This window comes from Schistosoma mansoni (genome assembly GCF_000237925.1).
Source record: "Schistosoma mansoni, WGS project CABG00000000 data, supercontig 0187, strain Puerto Rico, whole genome shotgun sequence".
Classification (NCBI taxonomy): domain Eukaryota; kingdom Metazoa; phylum Platyhelminthes; class Trematoda; order Strigeidida; family Schistosomatidae; genus Schistosoma; species Schistosoma mansoni.
In genome coordinates, this window is record NW_017386070.1 from 139541 (window position 1) to 158784 (window position 19244).

The 19244-nt window shown below is 36.8% G+C and overlaps 1 protein-coding gene across 2 annotated transcripts in view; it reads left to right on the forward strand.

The window, feature by feature from the left end:
* Window positions 1–1865: 1865 nt before the first annotated feature.
* Window positions 1866–19244, forward strand: part of Smp_009710.2 (o-linked n-acetylglucosamine transferase, ogt,putative) — a gene marked incomplete at both ends in the record, with an annotated part of 25866 nt that continues 8487 nt past the window's right edge. For both annotated transcript variants that reach the window (XM_018792694.1, XM_018792695.1), the window contains 11 exons: window positions 1866–1931; window positions 6857–6974; window positions 9158–9234; window positions 9505–9619; window positions 9745–9911; window positions 10451–10538; window positions 11894–11952; window positions 14522–14625; window positions 14691–14778; window positions 15405–15554; window positions 17097–17270. In XM_018792694.1, the coding sequence (XP_018644129.1) occupies window positions 1866–1931; window positions 6857–6974; window positions 9158–9234; window positions 9505–9619; window positions 9745–9911; window positions 10451–10538; window positions 11894–11952; window positions 14522–14625; window positions 14691–14778; window positions 15405–15554; window positions 17097–17270 (1206 nt within the window). The remainder of the gene's footprint in view (window positions 1932–6856; window positions 6975–9157; window positions 9235–9504; window positions 9620–9744; window positions 9912–10450; window positions 10539–11893; window positions 11953–14521; window positions 14626–14690; window positions 14779–15404; window positions 15555–17096; window positions 17271–19244) is intronic.

The following is a 19244-nucleotide window of genomic DNA, read 5'->3' on the forward strand; positions in this document are numbered from 1 at the left end:
TGCAGCGCTTTTCTTAAACTACTGCGTTACTATTCTGAATCAAAATAATCTCCATGTGAGAGTACTCTTGCATCATAATCTCACATTGTTTGGTAAGTTCTTTTTCTTTAACGGATGACGATTAAAGCCGCGATGTTGTTGCACATAATGATTAGAAAAAAACATTTTACTTCGTATGCTGCTATGAAACTGATTCTGAGACGCTTTTTTGGATGAAGTGTCAAGTAGTGTTAAATGGCTGGTCACCTCAGTTGTCATTATGTATGACAAAATATAGCACATGGACGTTCTAGGATTATCCACTAACCGGTTCACAATGACCATCTGGAATATAAAGCAATAGTCTGATCCTGCTGAAGACATGCATCGAACTTCCGCAGTTCTTCCTCAGATGACAAAGAAAACTGCAAAATTGCTTGTTGAGTACCGTGTCTTTTAGTGTGTTCAAGTCCATCACACTTATACATCAGCTGAATAATTTTCGCACAAAGGTCTGATATAGCCGTTGAACCTCATGTAGTTAATCGAATCTTAAGCTTTAATTTAAATGGAAGCCGTGACTTGCTCAGCCTCTAATGCACTTCCCACATGCTTCGACTGGGATTTGAAGGGTGGGACATCCAATTGCGTCTAACTAATTGATTAACATTTTGAAGTAATACAAGCCTGCTTCGAAAATGATGAGACGATAGTGTCCAATGACCCGAATATAGGGTATTGAGCCTGACTGTTTCCAGCCTTCATTTTAACCACATCTGTGTCAACGGAATTATAAAGAAACCCTTATTTCCGTCTTAATGCACCACCACAAAACATTAACAGAATTACTGTACCTACCTAAGCTTTTCTGAGTTTAGTGGCAAGGTGTTTTCGTCCGTAAAACTACCGGCATGGTAATCAGTCAATTTATTAAACAAAACTATAATATTCTTTACAGTCTTTAAATTATCTACACGGAAGAAATATGCATTTTCAACTCACCACAGTAGCGGATGACTTTGCACTTAAGGATCAGACAATTATCTGAATGGGGGATTATGAATTCATGACTTGATCTGAACTAGACCGCCGTTGAAGACCTAGAGGCACTGGATGGCCGTTTTGTCCTAGCAAGAAACTCCTCAGCGGTGCGCACCCACGATGAATGGCTGCAAGACCGTGAATCTATTGAGGTTTGGCATAAATACCGTTGGATGCCAACTGGACGATCTAGAGGTTAAGCTTTCGCTCGTGACACCGAAGGTCCTAGGTCCTGCACGCGGGATCGTTGATAAGTACTTCTGAGAAGCCCCATGCTAGGATCAAACGACCGTCCAGTGCTCCCAGGTCGGAGGGTGGTCTAGCTTAGATCGACTCATGAATTCAACTATTAAAGTTATCATCTGGTTAGGCATTGTTCTGCAGGTTCATATCTACAATGTCGGTAGGAAAGAGATAGCGTTCTTTATCCACAACCTACTTGCTAGTTCCAATGAGAATGATGTCACAACATCATTTGCTATCCATAATTCATATTATACACATCAATATCACTTTTTCTTCCTTTTGTATAGTAAGTCCTTTTATCCTAAATGGACGCGGTACACAGTGGGGATGAGTGGAGTATCGGTGGTGAATTGGAATTGGCTCAAGACTTCGAAGTCATCGATCTAAATGTATGTTTTATCTAGAGTTCGGCTAGATTTTCCATCGGTAGGAATTGGATTCTAGTTGTGGTTATATTTCGGAAGCAGATGACTCAACATATATCTCTTCGTTTCTTAATGGTCTCGTAACTGATGAAACTCTTTATTCACGATATTTGAATGGGGTTATCAGTTTTGATGATTTAATGCGTGAAATGCACCACTCTACTACTCTGGACAATGATTCTTGCCGCAGTAGTGATTCAGATTGTTCTAGCAAAAATGACGATTCTGAATATACTATACGTAAGTTTACTTATGATTTTTGGTTCATTTTACCACAAATATACGCTAATTATATTATATATAGAAACCATGAGGATATATTAACAATCGGTCTCAATATTCGCTTGTTTGGAACCGCTTATTCACAATATAATCTGACATTAAGTGATGACGCAATACTGTAAATGTCTCAAAGCTGAACACACCCTCGCGACCTTATACATAATCGAGACGCGTAATATCAGAATAGGTGCATCCTATAGCCATGAAGAATTGGTTCTGGAAAATTGTCAATTTCAAAGCAAACTTAAACTTATACAGAAGTGATTAAATACTTTGTGTTAATTGCCCCAGCAACAATAGTGTCCAGTCTATACAAACCTAGAGCTTGGGACAAACGCCTGTTGGCCCTATCTGCCACACAACACTGGGAGGAATAAATAAAACGAATGAAACTGAGAAACAAAAAGACCGAAATCATACAACAGTGGTAATGCAATAGAATAAGCAAAGAAATTATTATTGTAAAGCTCGGAGTGGGAAGGTATATGGATGAGTACTGAAATTCAATTTCTGGAGAAAGATAAAGAATAAGTATATTTGTTCCATTATGAACGATTCTAGGTCATATCACCCAAACTCTTTAGCTACTGACTGCGACTGTCCACTTAATCCCTGACTGAATTAAAACTTGGAGCTGAAAAGTTTCAAACCTACTGACCAACAACCTAAAACGATGTTATGTCTTGTAGTAGAGTGGAAGAGTTGGATGACTAGTTGATGTGTGACGCGATAAGACCCGCCAAACAGGGAGCAGCGAATTATCGATTGGAACAGTGACACGAAACCCGTACGAGCAGACTAGAGTGCTAACCGGTCCTGCGATCTGCCTAGCCCAACCAGTTAAGTCCAAAACACCAATAACAGCCTCAGTGGTATGAATCATTATTTACAAACATACTGGGTTTTTATACAAACCAAAGTAATCAATAACTGAGTATAACTCAAGAATCGTATGATAATAAATCAAAGATCAAAATAAAGCTCATGATAAGAGAAACACGAATATGAATAGTTTAGTTACGTAACAATTGTACAATAGGAAATAGGCATAATACATTGGTCGATAAATAGACCTAAAAGTTAACATTCGTAATTCACCGGGGGATATAACAAACGATTATTCCTAACTCAGCCACTTCGTATTGAACTTTCAAGGTCACCAACTTTACATTACTACCTTTATGTTATTATTTATGTTTTGAGAGTCATTCAGGTTTTCCACGGTGCTTGTCTAGCCTTTGGCTAAAAATTCTCAGTAGTGGCTTGAAGTTAATTGCAACTATCTGAATGCACTTTATATTTACGGTGCTCAAAATACAAGATGCTTTTTATTTATTTATTTGAACACATATTGGTACAGAAAGGCATCGAATACATCTGTGTCACACAAGTCACTTGATTTGTGCGTGGGCTGTGATACTGCCCGGGTGCCCAGATCAAAGCAGGTGCTTTTCTTAGGGGGCCACACCCGGAGCCTTCGACCTAAAGGTCTGATCCACAAGGCAGTGGAGCGTCATTAGAAGATGCAGTCCCATAGTAGTCGGTGACCAACAATTGGTTTATATACTATTTGTTCCTTCAGTATCCTGAAGCCCGGGTGCACAATTGGTTTGGAATCAGGGTTTCTCAACTCCTCTAGTTGGGCTCTCAGTGTCCACCAACCTGCTTAAAGCGCCAGACATTCACCTTTCGTCCTCTCAATTTCGTGCAGCGGCAATAGGTAACAGCAGATAGCTATTCAGACTTGTCAAGGAAACCGGTATAAGGAACCCAAATATCAGTGAAACTATCTCAGATAAAGATGGACATATCATTCATTCTCAATCCAGGAGATCGGATCGATGGGCAGAACACTTTAGGGATCAGTTCAACTGGCCTTCAGCCACACTTCACTTACCCACGATCCCCAGTCATCGTGAATGGCAAATTGATGTAAGTCCTCCAACTCTCTACGAGGTTGAAAAAGCTATAGGAAATCTGAAGCGAGGGAGAGCAGCAGGCCCTGACAGGTTTACTCCTGAGATTTTTAAGGATGATGGTCCAGTACTAGCAGCGAGATTGACTGAGGTCTCAGGTAGAATCTGGGAACTGGACGTAATTCCATCTAACTGGTCCCAATCACTGATTGTGCCAATCTATAAGAAAGGACAAAAGTCCTCTTGTGATAATCACAGAGGGATCAGTTTGACTAATATAGTGTCTAAAATATTAGCTTCAATAATACTTGGACGCCTAACCAAAGCTCGTGAAGAGCAGACTAGAGAAAACCAGGCTGGTTTTCGACCTGGACGTGGTTGTATAGACCAGATATTCACTCTACGTCAGGTCCTAGAACATAGACATACATTCAGGCGCCCCACAATCGTAGTATTTCTTGACCTTAATGCGGCATTCGACTCCGTTGGTCGTGAGGTTCTATGGCAGTGTTTGTCACTGAAAGGAGTACCAAAGAAGTACATTAACTTGATAAAGGCTCTCTACTTAAACACAACTGGTCGAGTTAGAGCCTATGGCGAACTGTCATCAGAATTGATTACCTGAAGTGGTGTTCGTCAGGGCTGTCCACTCTCTCCATTCTTGTTTAAATTTATCGTTGATGTGCTATTAGAAATAACACTTTCATCATCTCAATCTCCAGGAGTTGAACTTTTACCAGGTGTCTTCGAAGCATTGCTCGTATATCCTGGGACCACCGGGTAAGTAATGCAGTTGTTAGGAAACGGGTACTAGGTAAGGATGGCAAATCGATTGATGGAGTAGTGAAACTTCACCAGTTGAGATAGCTGGGACACGTGTTACGTATGCCCAACCACCGACTGCCCCGACATGCAGTGTTTCATGGTGTAGGAGTAGGTTGGAAGAAAGCTAGGGGCGGCCAAACCAAAACGTGGCATAAATCCATGAAGTCGCTGACAAGTGGACTGAGCCATGTTGGTAGGTGTAGACTACCTGGTTGGGATTCGCGAGATGATAGCAACCGATGGTTAGAGACCTTGAATGACATGACTCAAAATCGTTTGCAATGGCGAAGGTGCATCCACTCTTTGTGTTCTCCCGAATGCTAATCTTCTGAATTCCTCATGTCTCTACCCTTTTTCTCTTTCCAAATTTATTTCACTGTATTATACCCCTTCAATAACATCTTCGAACCCTAATTTTTCACATAATGCTTATACTCTTACTACTCCTACCACTATGGGATTTGAATCGACAGTTGTATCTCTGTGCTAATGTGGTATGGCAACTCGAACTGATGTACGTATGTACGAAGTTCTACGTTGTGACTGACTAACTGACTGACCTCTCAATTTCGTAAACAACACCCGTCTTATTGTTTGTAATTTCAGTATTCATAAGTTTTGCAACCTGAGCCGATGAGTTGTTTTTATACTGCTATGCACAAGACTCATTACTGTATAAAACGAAAGGGCGATGACTGGGAAATTAAAGGTAAAGACTGTGACAGTAAAAGAGGTCGAGTAAGTTTCTTCTGGATACATAGTTATGGCTCATCCAAATATATAGGATAGGCTTTAACAATCCTTAGAAAATGGAAGCTCACTGCTTTTGGTCTGTTTTTTTATCCACCGTATATATGACTTTGAGCCGTGTGTCTTTAGTCGAGTGACGAGTATTCACAAGATTTTAAATGGTTTAGGTCTTCGTTGGTTGATTACTACCCCTTTTAATCCATCGGGGATAATCTTTTCGAATCCTCTTATTTAGGATGTCCATTGAATGCCCGATATGTGTAGCAACACAGAAGTAAGTGAATTTACAAATATACATGCCAGTGGTCGGATGTGAAAGCTTATTCTTTAGATTATCATTGAATACAAGCCGACTGGTGGATACCAACCTTGAAGTTGATGCAAAAAACGTATTTTTGACAGAGTTGACGATCCTCTACGAGAGGAGCTTTGTCACCATTGAAATCGATGTCCATCTTTGGCACAGTGGTTGTTAATTTTTAAAGTTTGAACTTTATATTCTGGTCAACATATGTTAGTGGATATCCATGCCTGATAAAGATTTTTCCCAGATTTAGTTCTTCATATACGAAGTTGGGTCTGTAAATCCATCTTATGCGCATGTGTGTAGGAGATTGACTGCCCAGTTCCTCTTTCTACCAATAGGGATTCGCCCGCAGAAGCTTGTTAGTTGGGCATCAAGTGAATATTTTATCTAAACGTGTCCTCAGAGTTCCTTCAGGTTTTCTCATCATTTTGACATTAAAGAAGCCAATGTTTAGTATTTTTTCCATTCCAGGAGTAAATGTCTTGGCAGATGGCTGTTTAAGGTCTAGGAAATATAATTCAAAGCACATTTACCATTACTGATAACGCAAGTATCATCCATATACCTCCACGAACGAAACTCGTCGATGATCGTTTCTATTAACCTTTTTCCATTAACTGGCTTATTTGTTCCCACTTTTGTTTGATTATATTTCATTTTGACTTGAAAATTTTCTTCTATGTTATAGCACAAACCACTTTTACAATGACTGACTAAATGCCGGTCATATCCACTTTGCTTATCTATCAATAATGTAATTCTCAATCTTAGAATGTTTCGCCGTATGTAATAAAATAGCTATTTCGAAAAAAATATAGCCAGACTACAGCCATAATAAATCATATTCGCCGAATAATTTGCTTTTATTGATATATTTGAATAAAATTATTGCCATTCTAGACATTTTAACTGACGTGATATTTTCAGGAAAAAAGATTACTAAAAGAATATTTGTTTTAGGACCTAGAAGATCTAAAAGACGACAAAATCCTGATACAGTCGGAAAGAAAAAACTGAAATTAAGAGGACCTCTTATTGTAACTTTTATCTGTTCTAAAAAAATTAACCTCTATGAAACTTAATAGTCTAAACGTGCTCGCTTACCAATTGAGTTAGCGCAATATCTTGGAGAAGCTGAGAGACATTTGAACAATGATGAATTTGAACACGCTGAACGTATTTGCTATCAGATCATTGACACAGGTAGGTGACACAGTTGGTGTTTATACAGAATCCGTTAACTAAAAAAGAATACACTTTATTATTTTCCACTTAACAGGTCTTGTAGTTTGTGAGTTTCAAGAAGTAGGTTGAAGTTAACTGGTGCTATCTGGTGATTGAAATATCCGATAGTGAGGTTGGTGTGTATGAAAGAATCTCTGTTAATACATGTGAATATTATTTTTAAAATGATCATTTATAAATCTGTCAACACCGCTTTTAGTATAAGTATATGCTTTGAACTCAGCACATTTCTTGATGCGCGATTTCTACACGGGTGGGTGACTGTTGAGTCTGTTAATCTCTCAAGGTACTTTGGCTAAACGGTAAAACCAGCTTCCCTGTATGGATAAAATATGACCAGGTTATCAAAGTTTTTAAAGTGCTAATAAGTATGAAAATTCTGAACATCAGAAAGACTAAACTTTAACTGTCAAAGCAATATTTTGTTGGAAACCATCGCTGTTTTAGAGTTGTACCTTGCTTTTAACTGAGGATTTAGGGGAGACGTTTTTCACCTTTATCACCGTTAAGTTTTTGTATAAACAGTTTTGGCTCGAGAATGTAAATGTGCTCTCTCAATACAGTATGCATGCATAGAACTGGTGAGGAAAAGAGCTTAAAAGTCTTTGTTTACAATATTTGGTAGATACATCTAATTAAGTCGTAAATCTTGAATTCACAGCTAGTTTTCATGAGCCATATCAAGCGTATTCTTGAGTAAATGTTGTATATTAAGAAGTTATATGCTCTCGGTCCATAGTTAATATGATATACGTACTTACTTACGCCTGTTACCCCTCGTGGAGAAGCATAGGCCGCCCACCAGCGTTCTCCATTCAACCCTATCCTGGGAAATCTTTTCCAGTTGTTATTTATCCTTTTCATATCTTCTATTTCCCGGCGTAATGTGTTCTTTGGCCTTCCTCTTTTCCGCTTCCCTTCCGGATTCTGAGTTAGGGCTTGTCTCGAGATGCAGTTTGATGCTTTCCTTAATGTATGTTCGATCCATTTTCGATGTCTTTTCCTGATTTCCTCTTCAGATGGAAGCTGGTTTGTCCTCTCCCATAAAAGGCTATTGCTGATGGTATCCGGTCAGTGAATGTTGAGTATTTTTTGTAAACAACTGTTTATAAATACTTGTACCTTCTTGAAGATGGTTGTTGTAGTTCTCCACGTTTCAGTTCCGTACAATAAAACTGTCTTGACGTTCGTATTAAAGATTCCGACTTTGCTATTGACTGAAAGTTGATTTGAGTTCCTTATGTTCTCTAATTGAGGGAATGTTGTCCTTGTTTTGCCAACCCGTGCTTTTGCGTCTGTACCAGATCCTCCTTGTTTTTCGATGGCGCTGTCCAGGTACATGAATGTTTCCACTTCTTCCAGAGTTTTTCCATCAAGTGTGATTGGCTTGGCGTTCTCCGTGTTGTATTTGAGGATCTTGCTTTTTTCTTTGTGTATGTTGAGGCCTATTGATGCAGAGGCTACTGCTACATTAGTCGTCTTCGTCTGTATTTGTTTGTGTGTATGAGATAGGAAGGCTAGGTCATCTGCGAAACCCAAGTCGTCTAATTGATTCTGAGCTGTCCTTTGTATTCCGTGCCTCCCCTCAGATGTCGAGGTTTTCATAGTCCGGTCAATCACCAGAAGAAAGAGAAAGAGGGAGAGTAATCAGCTTTGTCTGACTCCGGTCCTTACTGGAAATGCATCTGTCAGCTGCCCTCCATGCACCACTTTGCACTGTAGTCCGTCGTATGATTTCTAGATAATGTTGATAACCTTCTCAGGAACTCCATAGTGTCGAAGAAGTTTCCATAGTGTTCTCCTGTCCACACTATCAAACGCCTTCTCATAGTCAATGAAGTTGATGTATAGTGACGAGTTCCACTCAACTGATTGTTCGACGATGATCCGTAGTGTGGCAATTTGGTCTATGCACGACCGATCCATATGAAATCCATCCTGTTGATCTCGGAGTCGGGTGTCTTCTGCGTCTTTCATCCGGTTCAGCAACACTCTGTTGAAAACTTTTCCTGGAACTGACAACAGTGTGATGTAATATGACATACATTGCGTAAACGTTTTCTGGTACTATTACTTTTATCTCCTTTACCTACTGACACAATACTTAGACGGCTTACATTGTTATTCTTTTTTGTATTTAGCTCCCCAAGCTTCCCAACCATATATTGTTTTGGCCGAAATTAGTTTCCGTCGTGGGAACCAAGAAAAAGCCAAGGAAGTGAGTTTAACCGAGTTAAACAGTTCGTGTTATAGTTGGAAAATAATTAGCACTTTGTTGATTACGAATTCACTGGGAGATCTTCAACATTTATTTAAAATAAGAGTAATAGCAATAAGGAGTTGGTTGTTTTCCCGACCTGTGATTTGCAAAATTCTAAAATTTACAGCTATATTATGTTTCCGACTAGTTCCCTTATAATGAGCACATCGATTGCAACGTTTTTGTTCTCCAAATTGATTCGCTTCTTTGATTGTGATTCTTTTTCAGTTTTTATATCAAGCTGCTCAGAGGAACCCATCTGATCAAAATACTTGGCTTACTCTAATGGACTGGGCTGAAGAGGCTGAGGATTTCCCTCTTGCTATACACTATGCACGACAGGGTACGCATTTTTGGGTGATTTGTTCGAAAGTAGTCTACTTGTACTTATCCATAGGACTTTTCAAATATTTCTTATTGTAGAAGGGAAATGCATCTTTGGGTTTCTTTATTATTTTACAACTTTAGCCCTTCGAAGAAATCGAGCTGATACATCATTACGCCAACGTCTTATCGACTTATGTCATGTAGCTGGTCGAAGCAGAGAGGCATTACAGTTACGTTTGGCAGCTCTTTCAGTTACCCCGGAGTCTACGGGTGAGGAACAATTTGAAGTTGCTCGAGAGCTAGCCGATGTAAGTTTTACTGAGTTTTATCCTAACCTGTTTGAATTGTGATCAAGTATTAATTTAGCCTCACTCCTTTTTAATGGACAATACTTTAATAATATCGCACTGCTAAAGTTGAGATTTATTATTGTAAATATAATATATTGATAAGTTGCTTCACAGAATATTTGCAGTTAGTAACATTTGATTCATATCCAAAATAAATTGTGTGCATTGACAAAGTCGACTATCGAAATGGCGTAACCCGCAGAACTTACATAAAATATTTCCACTAAAATGGACGATATAATACTATAGTGGATTATGTTTTGTACTGAAGGCTGAAGACAATCGGTGTAACTCGGTAATTAACGATATTACTGAGGATTTACGTTGTCACTATGACTTTACCTGAAGATGATGCAGTTAAGTAAGTTATCCTCAGTACTCTTATTCTGTTTTTGGACTGGTCTGTAACTCAGAAACCCTGTAAGGATATATACGCTATTCCTAAACAAATGCTACATTTTCACTTGATTTATTCAAAAATGTAATTTTTTTCATAGCAATTTTTCAAACTACTTGATCCACACAACTCGGTAAAAGCGTACGAAAATGCTTTTGAACAATACCCAGATCATGGGACGGATAATGGTACGTATCAAATTTTAATCCTCTGTGTGTTATTTAAAAACCATTTTGCCTCACTACTCACTCACTAACTTACGCCTGTTACCCCTAGTGAAGTATAGGTCTCTGACCAACTCTGTCCTGAGCGCTCTCTCCCAGTTGTTTCCAATTGCCATTCATCCTTTTGATGTCTACATTAAATTCCCGATACGATGTGTTCTTCGATCTTTGTCTGTACCTTTTTTCTTCAGGACTGCAAGTTAGGGCTAGCCTCGTGATGCAGTTTGATGTATTCCGCAACGTATGTCCTACCCACCTCCAGTGTTCTTTCCTAATTTCCTCCTCGGATGGAAATTCGTTTGCTCTCTCCCATAGTAAGCTGTTACTGATGGCGACCGACCAATGGGCACTGAAAACCTCACGTAGACAATTGTTTATAAATACCTGTACTTTTTTGATGATGGTTGTAGTGGTTCTCCAAATTTCAGCTCCGTACAGTAGGACTGTCTTGACGTTCGTATTGAAGATTCTCACCTTGACATTAGTTGACAGTTGTTTTGAGCTCCATATTTTCTTCAATTGTAGGAATGCTATCTTTGCTTTGCCAATCCTGGCCTTTACATATGCATCAGACCCTCCTCTTAATCGATGATGCTGCCCAGGTACGCATAAGTTTCCATCTCTTCCGGCGCTTCTCCATCAAGTGTGATTGGGTTGCCGCTCGTTGTATTATAGTAAGGGATTTTGCTTAATTCCTTATGAATGTTGGGACCTACTACTGTAGAGGCCGCTGCAACACTAGCTGTATTTGTCAGTATTTGGAAGGATGGCTGTATTGAACTTTTGTAATGCTCTCATTGTTCTCACGTCTCCATAATACCTGTGTTTGTTTATTGACTTATTATGATGAGCGAAATTTACTGATCTGTGGTTGTGAATAAATTTCTTTATTTACTTTTGATCATCAATAATGAACTTAATTATCCGTAATTGTGAATAGAACCCTAAAGTTTATTTTGAAATTCACTGTCATTTATTTTTAAATCCCAGGGCTGATAATCACTTCACACAGAAATTAAAAACAGTCCGGTTTCCGTCCAGTTCATGCCTTCTGTTTTAACCGCATTTACGTAAATAAACTTCTGTTTCAGTACTATGATCTATGGAACTATTCCCAGTGTCTCAATGAGAATTAATCTTCTTACTTAAAGTAGTGATCCGTTTAGTCTTGACTTTTATGGAATCGGGCTTCTGCTCGAAGTTCAACGTCATAGAAGTTGTGTAAAAGTCATTACAGTTTATCATAATTTACTGGCTAGGCGTTTTTTTCTATAACTGTTATCGACTTCAATAAATTTCACTCTCTTTTTTACATGAAGATCGAAATTCTGCTTTATCAATCATGCTTCAAATGAAACGTTATGATCAAGCTCTAAAGGTAAACTTAGCATTATCTTGATAAATTAAATATATTTACAATCGAGCCTCATTCCTATTTCTGACTTAAGGATTTTAGTGTCGCTGAGACTTTTGAGATAGAATTTTGATATTTCTTAGTCAATGATGTTGTGTATCTGGGTTTAACTAATTATTCTTCCACAATGTAGATTTGCGTACTCATGGAAACTGAAGAAAGTCTAGCTTCTGTTGCTCAACCTTATAGTCAAAGTTGTTAGCATGAAACATCACTAATACCAATTAATATCAATTTACTTAGCGTTGAACCTCACCTAAGAAATTGGTTTGCTGAAATGACAGATCAGAATAAGTTAATTAATCAGGGTTCATATTGACACTTTGATCAAATGTTCCAGTTAGTACACAAGTAGCTTATATTGCCATTGTAAATCTTTTTGAGATTTTAGTTAAATTTCTTGAAGAAAGAAGTCGAAGGCTAAAAACAATTATGCGTTTTATCAAGTAAATATTTTCTGGAGCGTCTCATGTTTATGTGGAACTGGATAGGTGGTTCTAGAAAATCCTACAGTAAACCATAGATATACGTCCATGTTAACGAATAGGATGGAATGTGGAGTTATTTTGAAATAATTCTAACAATACTGTTTCTGTTAGATCATAATTTGTTTTAATAAGAATATGCTACCATTCTAGCGCTACTTTAATTTAAAAAGACATACCGTAGCAAAGCGTAAAATTCTTATTTATTATCAATGAACTCTACATTTGTTTGGTCGATTGATCTTCTTTAACCTTTAATGACTTATTCATTGAGTGTGACGGTTTTCGCTGTTCCTTACTTCAATTTTGATTAGCTTAGTAATTTATTTTTATTGTCCCTGTGTTCTTTTGTGTACTCAAAACAATTGCGTGTGTTTATTTATCAATATAGTCACTTATTAGCAAATGTTCATTTTCAGATGAAGCAGTTGTTTATACACCTGAGATGCCGCATCAAACCACTGTTTGCCAAACTCCCATTCGAAGGAGATGATGTTAGTGTTCACTATCTCACTAAATTCTGATAACCATACAATGAACAGTTAATTTGCAAAATAACAAGCAATGGTCTCAATCTTCACTGTTCCTTCTGTAAATATCAGTTCATCTTCTCTAATTTCATTGTTCGTGCATTTTCCTACCAATTGCGCTTCATTTCAGTTCTTTCCTTATCGGTCTTCTGCCAAAATACATTCTATGTCTGACCATAACCATATACTACTTATATGGATATAAGTAGACCACACCACAGCAGTACCATAGGAAGACAAATTTTAGATACTGGTTATTCAGTAAACCCTTATACTACTGTCTTCTAAGCGATAAATAGGCAGAATAATAGTGGACTATCATTTTACTCAAAAGCAGCCGCTATCCGTCGTCTCTACTCCAATTTGTGTATGGAAAAAGCCTGTGGTTCACCTGACATTCATGGTGACCGTTTAAATGATTTCCTACCTTGTCTTCAGTAGTACTCATCTTCGAAATATATAAAATTTGACTTTTTTAGGCCCGAAATCTATTATTAATTTACTTCCATTACAACTAGTTCTATTATTTCAACATTATTCAGTGGGATGTTTGACTCCTCTTCTAATTAATCTGTTCTCTCCGTTTTAACCACTAACCTTGTGCCCTATTAATATATAACGTAACGATACCGCCAATGAGAGAATAATTAATTATCGACCGGACCAATGACCCATAAACCCGTACAAGCAATCTAGAGTGCTTATCGGTCCTTCTTCCGGCCTAGCCCTGCCTGTTGAGTCCAGAACACCAATCTCAGCCTCCACGATATGAGTCATGTATTTCAAACAAACTGGGCTTATATACGAACCAAACAGATCACTTCACACTATAAAATAGAAAATAACATTTGTACAAGATTTAGCCAAAAGTGGTTGTGATTGTGGGAGACTGTAATTAATAGACTGGGCATAACTCAAGAACGGCAAGCTGTATAGTAATAGTCTATGGGTCAAAATAAAGCTTATGCTAAGAAGAATGTGAATATACATAGTTTAGATACTTAACAAATATACAATTATAATGTATGTATAGTATTAGTCCATAAATAGATCCCAATAGTTACTATTCATTACTGTCATCTGGATATAACACTCTCCTATCCTCTGCAGCTATTGCTATCATTATCAGTGTTGTTATTATCACTATGGTGATTACTTTAAAATTGTCTCTTATTGATTACTGTCATTTTCATCATTCTGTCTATCGTAATCATAACAGTTTGCACATATTTCTTATACTCCATTACGTTATATCTTCTCCCTCCCTCAATCTATTTCATCCGTCCTACGATGCTTGTGGTTGTTACTTTACAAAAGTTTATCAAGAGGACTAATTGCATAGAATTATAGTGCGAGTTTTTTGAACTCGCATAGATAAACAAAGATCTTTTTTATCTTATCGACTTAGTTGTTTTCTCTGTAATCAATTGCATTGTTTCTATATCTGTAAATACTTTAATAAACCTTTGAGTTCTTAAAGAATAAATGTGGAATACTTTTCATTGTTGAAATTTATAGTTTTTCACTTCCTTCTGCGGTGTCAAATTGTATTTAAACTCTGGGGATTTATTTGACATGGACAGACATTCATCGAAGTTGTCGTCTGTGGAGAAATTTAAAAGGTAAGTTGACTCATCACTAGTTATTTGTTACCGTATATAATTTATCTATTTATTTGTTTATGTAGATGTGAATTCCCTGATAATATGGCTGTTGAATTACAGTTGAAATTGTTCCTTATTCTTGCACATCTGGGACTTGGACCATTAGTTGTGGTGAGTTGATATATTGTGTTTCTCCAATATTCTTTAACACAACTGCTCAAAAGTCTTGAATAGATTATGTACATTATAAAAACCTCCACAAGCTATTTCAATGGCTTAAAAGTTAAATAAAAGTAATTCTTATTCGTGGTTCTTAAAAATTTAGTAAGATGTCATAAAAGTAATTTCTGTTATGACTAAATTCTATTTTAAGAATCCTTCAAACAATCATTTAATGCTAAGGACGGTAATCTTACCAAACTACAGATTATTTTAATTTAGAAAATACTGACAGTTACCAGTGACATCTCAATATTTTGGGCTACTCGTGCTAAATGATAGATGTACGCACGGACGTCATGTAATAAAATGTTAACATCAGTTATTGATACAGTAAAATGGTTGCTTAGTTTTTGACACAACGTCCAACTACTACACCACAAGTTTGGAATCAGCTCCGTCTGCTGAGATTTGGTGTCCCGAAATGTATCACCAGCATCCATGGATGAGTACATAAACCTGTACTTAATTATTGAGTGACATTATTTAGTTAATTTTATTATTCACTTGTCGGAGCTATTTATTCTCATCTTTTTTCCACCCCAGCCTTAAATGTTCTTTTTATTTATTGCATATAGTCCCGTGTTGAATCAACGTACACAAATGAAAATATTACAAAATATTCTGATTGGCTTTTGGATATTGTCGTAGCTTACAAAGAGAAAAATTTATACTCCATAGCAATTCAGCTAATTCTGAAACTCAAAAAATCAAATGTTACTTGTAAGGTAATTGTGAGTCGTTTCCACCTTCGCTAATTTGACATCATCGTATTTACTGTACCGTATCCAGTTTTATTATTTTTGGAGTTTATTTTGTCAGGAAAAGACTAATTGTATATCGATGATTTTGTAGATTTATTCTTTGTAGGGGACTTCAAGGTATCTGTTTTTTTTGAAGTTGTGTTCAAATTAATTTTATTGTACCTTTCTTATAATAATAAGATAGATGATTTAGGTATTATCTGCATTAATCAGGACCAACCGTATTCCTAAATATGTATGGTTTTTAGCGTTTTTTCAGTCTATCTTTCTTGAGTAATGATGAAGATCGAGTGATAAATCAATTTAGTAGATTCGTCTATGATGAGTACACTTCTTCACATGAGTTAAATACCCAACCAAGTAACTTGAACGAGTGATTAACCTTTTACATGAAAAATTGTTTGAAAAATTCTAATTAACAAATATACATTTTGTTTAGTAGTCTAGTTTTTGAGGATTCAGTTTATTCATGTAATGAATCCAAAGTAATCTAAACAATTTTTCTTAATCTTCCTACGCCAATTTTCAAATTCGTTAAACCAAATCTAAGAAGCACAACAAGTACCTAGGCGCCTGTAAATGTAGGCTGCATTGTGTTATTAACGTTGAATCGGAGTAATCTGTGCATCTATCAGCATACAATAAATATAATACAGGTTTGATTAGCCATTGATCGGACGACAGAATATGAAATGACTTTCACTTAATTTGTTTGCAGAAAAAATAAGTGTGTATTTTTAGTATGAAGCATTAACTTTTCCATCTATTGTCTACCATGAGTTTTCCCTAGCTCTATCCAATCCTAGCTAAAATTTCACTAAGTTTGTTAATTTCAGATATGTCATCATTACATTTGAGTTTATTGTTATGAATTTAAACATCCTTTTGTTAAATGTACATCTATTTTAAAATTATACTATGCGGACTGATGTACGAGAGTTAAAGAGAACGCGTGAACAAAATGTCGTGTTATGAATAAGCCAGCAGTCTGAAGATATAGATATGTTAGGTTCGTTGGGAGTCAAGTAATTACCAAAGAACTTGGGATACATATATAAATGGTTGTAGATCTGTGATATAACGGCTAAACCTATATATTTCCTCGTTTCCACGATATCTTAACATAGTATGATAATACGACCAGTGGCAGAAATTTTGCTGTCACTAGTTTTGTAATTGATCGATGCGCTATGTACAGACTGGATCACGGTGCATCAGACATACGATTCACAACCAAAAGCGGAGGACCGAAGCATACTCTAGACAATACTGTATTTAACCTAGTTACAGAGTCACACTGAGTCCAGATTGAAAATCAATAATAGGAAAGAAAATCACATTTAATAGTCAGTAAGCTGAGTGTTTGTATGTCAAAACTTCGTAGTCAATCACATTTAATTTCTCTAACCACATATCAATCTGCCTCTTAGATCTCGGGATTATTTAGGTAATTTCAGGTAATTTACTATTCCATACTTTGGTTTAAATTTTATTTATTTTTATCAGTTGGTACAAGTTTGGACATTACTGGCTGAATGTTACTTAGAAGCAGGTGAAACAGAAAGTGCCATCAAAGCCTATCGCCATGTCATAGAAAATCTTGATCCTCGGCATACCGATGCACGCTTGGGTCTTGTAAATCTTCTTAGACGCCTTGGTAGGAATCAAGAAGCTTTAAAAGTAAGTTTCGCAGGATGTTTCTTTATAGAATTCATAAACTTTGTCAATGAATGGTTTCAATTTTATATTAAGTCGTTATTTACTACCTTACGCCTGTTACCCCTAGTGAAGTATAGGTCTCTGACCAACTCTGTCCTGAGCGCTCTCTCCCAGTTGTTTCCAATTGCCATTCATCCTTTTGATGTCTACATTAAATTCCCGATACGATGTGTTCTTCGATCTTTGTCTGTATTTTTTTTCTTCAGGACTGCAAGTTAGGGCTAGCCTTGTGATGCAGTTTGATGTATTCCGCAACGTATGTCCTACCCACCTCCAGTGTTCTTTCCTAATTTCCTCCTCGGATGGAAATTCGTTTGCTCTCTCCCATAGTAAGCTGTTACTGATGGCGACCGACCAATGGGCACTGAAAACCTCACGTAGACAATTGTTTATAAATACCTGTACTTTTTTGATGATGGTTGTAGTAGAAGTACTGAAAACTCTGGAATGAATGAATAATATTCCACAAGTGTGAACTTTACTATATAACTAGTTCTAAGATGAGCAATCAGGCTTAATGGACTTTAACTGGAGCAAAAAGTAATCGCTGACAAAAGTGATACTTGATGTGCTCCTAAGTAGGGTCACTTTTAAAAAGTACCGCGAAGAAAGATGTTTGTTTTCCACTGAATCTGTGTCATTTTCATTTCCCACGATATGATGGATCAGGGATAAAACTTGATTCATTCGAGCACTTGTGTAAGTTTTGACAGATAAGACATTTTAAAAAGGTAAACAAGAGTTTATTCTAGGCTAGTTAGTTTAAGGGATCATGAGTAACATTTCGATTGAAGTCTAAATTCATACACTTTTAGTTAGAACAATATTTATCCAAAACATGTACTTCAAGATTATCTCACACTAGGTTGGTAGAGGTCATTTTTACGACTGAAAAACCTGGTTTTAAGCTGGTCTATGATGTTGACATAGCTAATTGGTTATACCAGTAAGAAATAATAATTTGATTTAAAACAAATCTTTATTTAAAGATGAAAGCGTATAAAATGTCAAGTAGTATTTATCTTAGGGAAAATTAAAAGCTTGAGTTGGACTTTTATATATACTGTTGTGTGTAAAAAGTAAATAAATCTTACAAAATATAAACACATCATTCTTAAATGACAACATATTTTTGAAGTATATGACGAGCCATTGCTGGATTCCCATTAGTTCGATACAAAAGAGCTAAATTGAAAGCAGCTTCTCTATGCAGATTAGTAACCTAATAAAATAAACCAAAAGATAGTGAACAACAAATGCAGTAAGAAGATACGATCATGCTAGCAACCAGACCACTGGTAACTGGTATCGACTAATGACGGAATTTGATAACTAATATCAGACACCAGATTGTGCCTAATAGTACAAAGCACCGCATTTAATAAAAAAAGACTAAAATTTGAATGAGACAAAGCTGAAATGTAGTTAGTAAAACTGTCACTGAATACAGACAATACGGTGGTTAACCTCCTGTTTAGAAGTATTCAGCGTGGGATTGTGAAGTTTGTTTATTTTCAGTGAGATCACAATCTAGTCCAAATTAAGCCACTCTTCAAAAGCGAGAAGCATTGGATGGTCTTTTCCACCAAGTGCGGGACTCCTCAGAAGTAGGCGTTTACGTCTTCGCAAATCGAATCCAGCACACGTGGTTTAAGAGAGGTATGAATCTCGTGAAATCCAAAGGATATAGGCTTTCACCGTGAGGCGTCATAATTCTTTTATATGAGGATCGTTCAACTCCTAACGCAAATTCTAAATTATTTCAAAGATTTGCTTGATTAGCTTCTTTTTAGCAAGGTTATTTCTTCGCAGAATTTCTGATGATTTTCACACAACCTAAGCCAACATACAATAACCTAACAGTCTTACCTCTTTTTTACTTGAAGTCATCGTGCATATGAGATCTGTTTATAAAATGAGTGCGTTAAACTTACC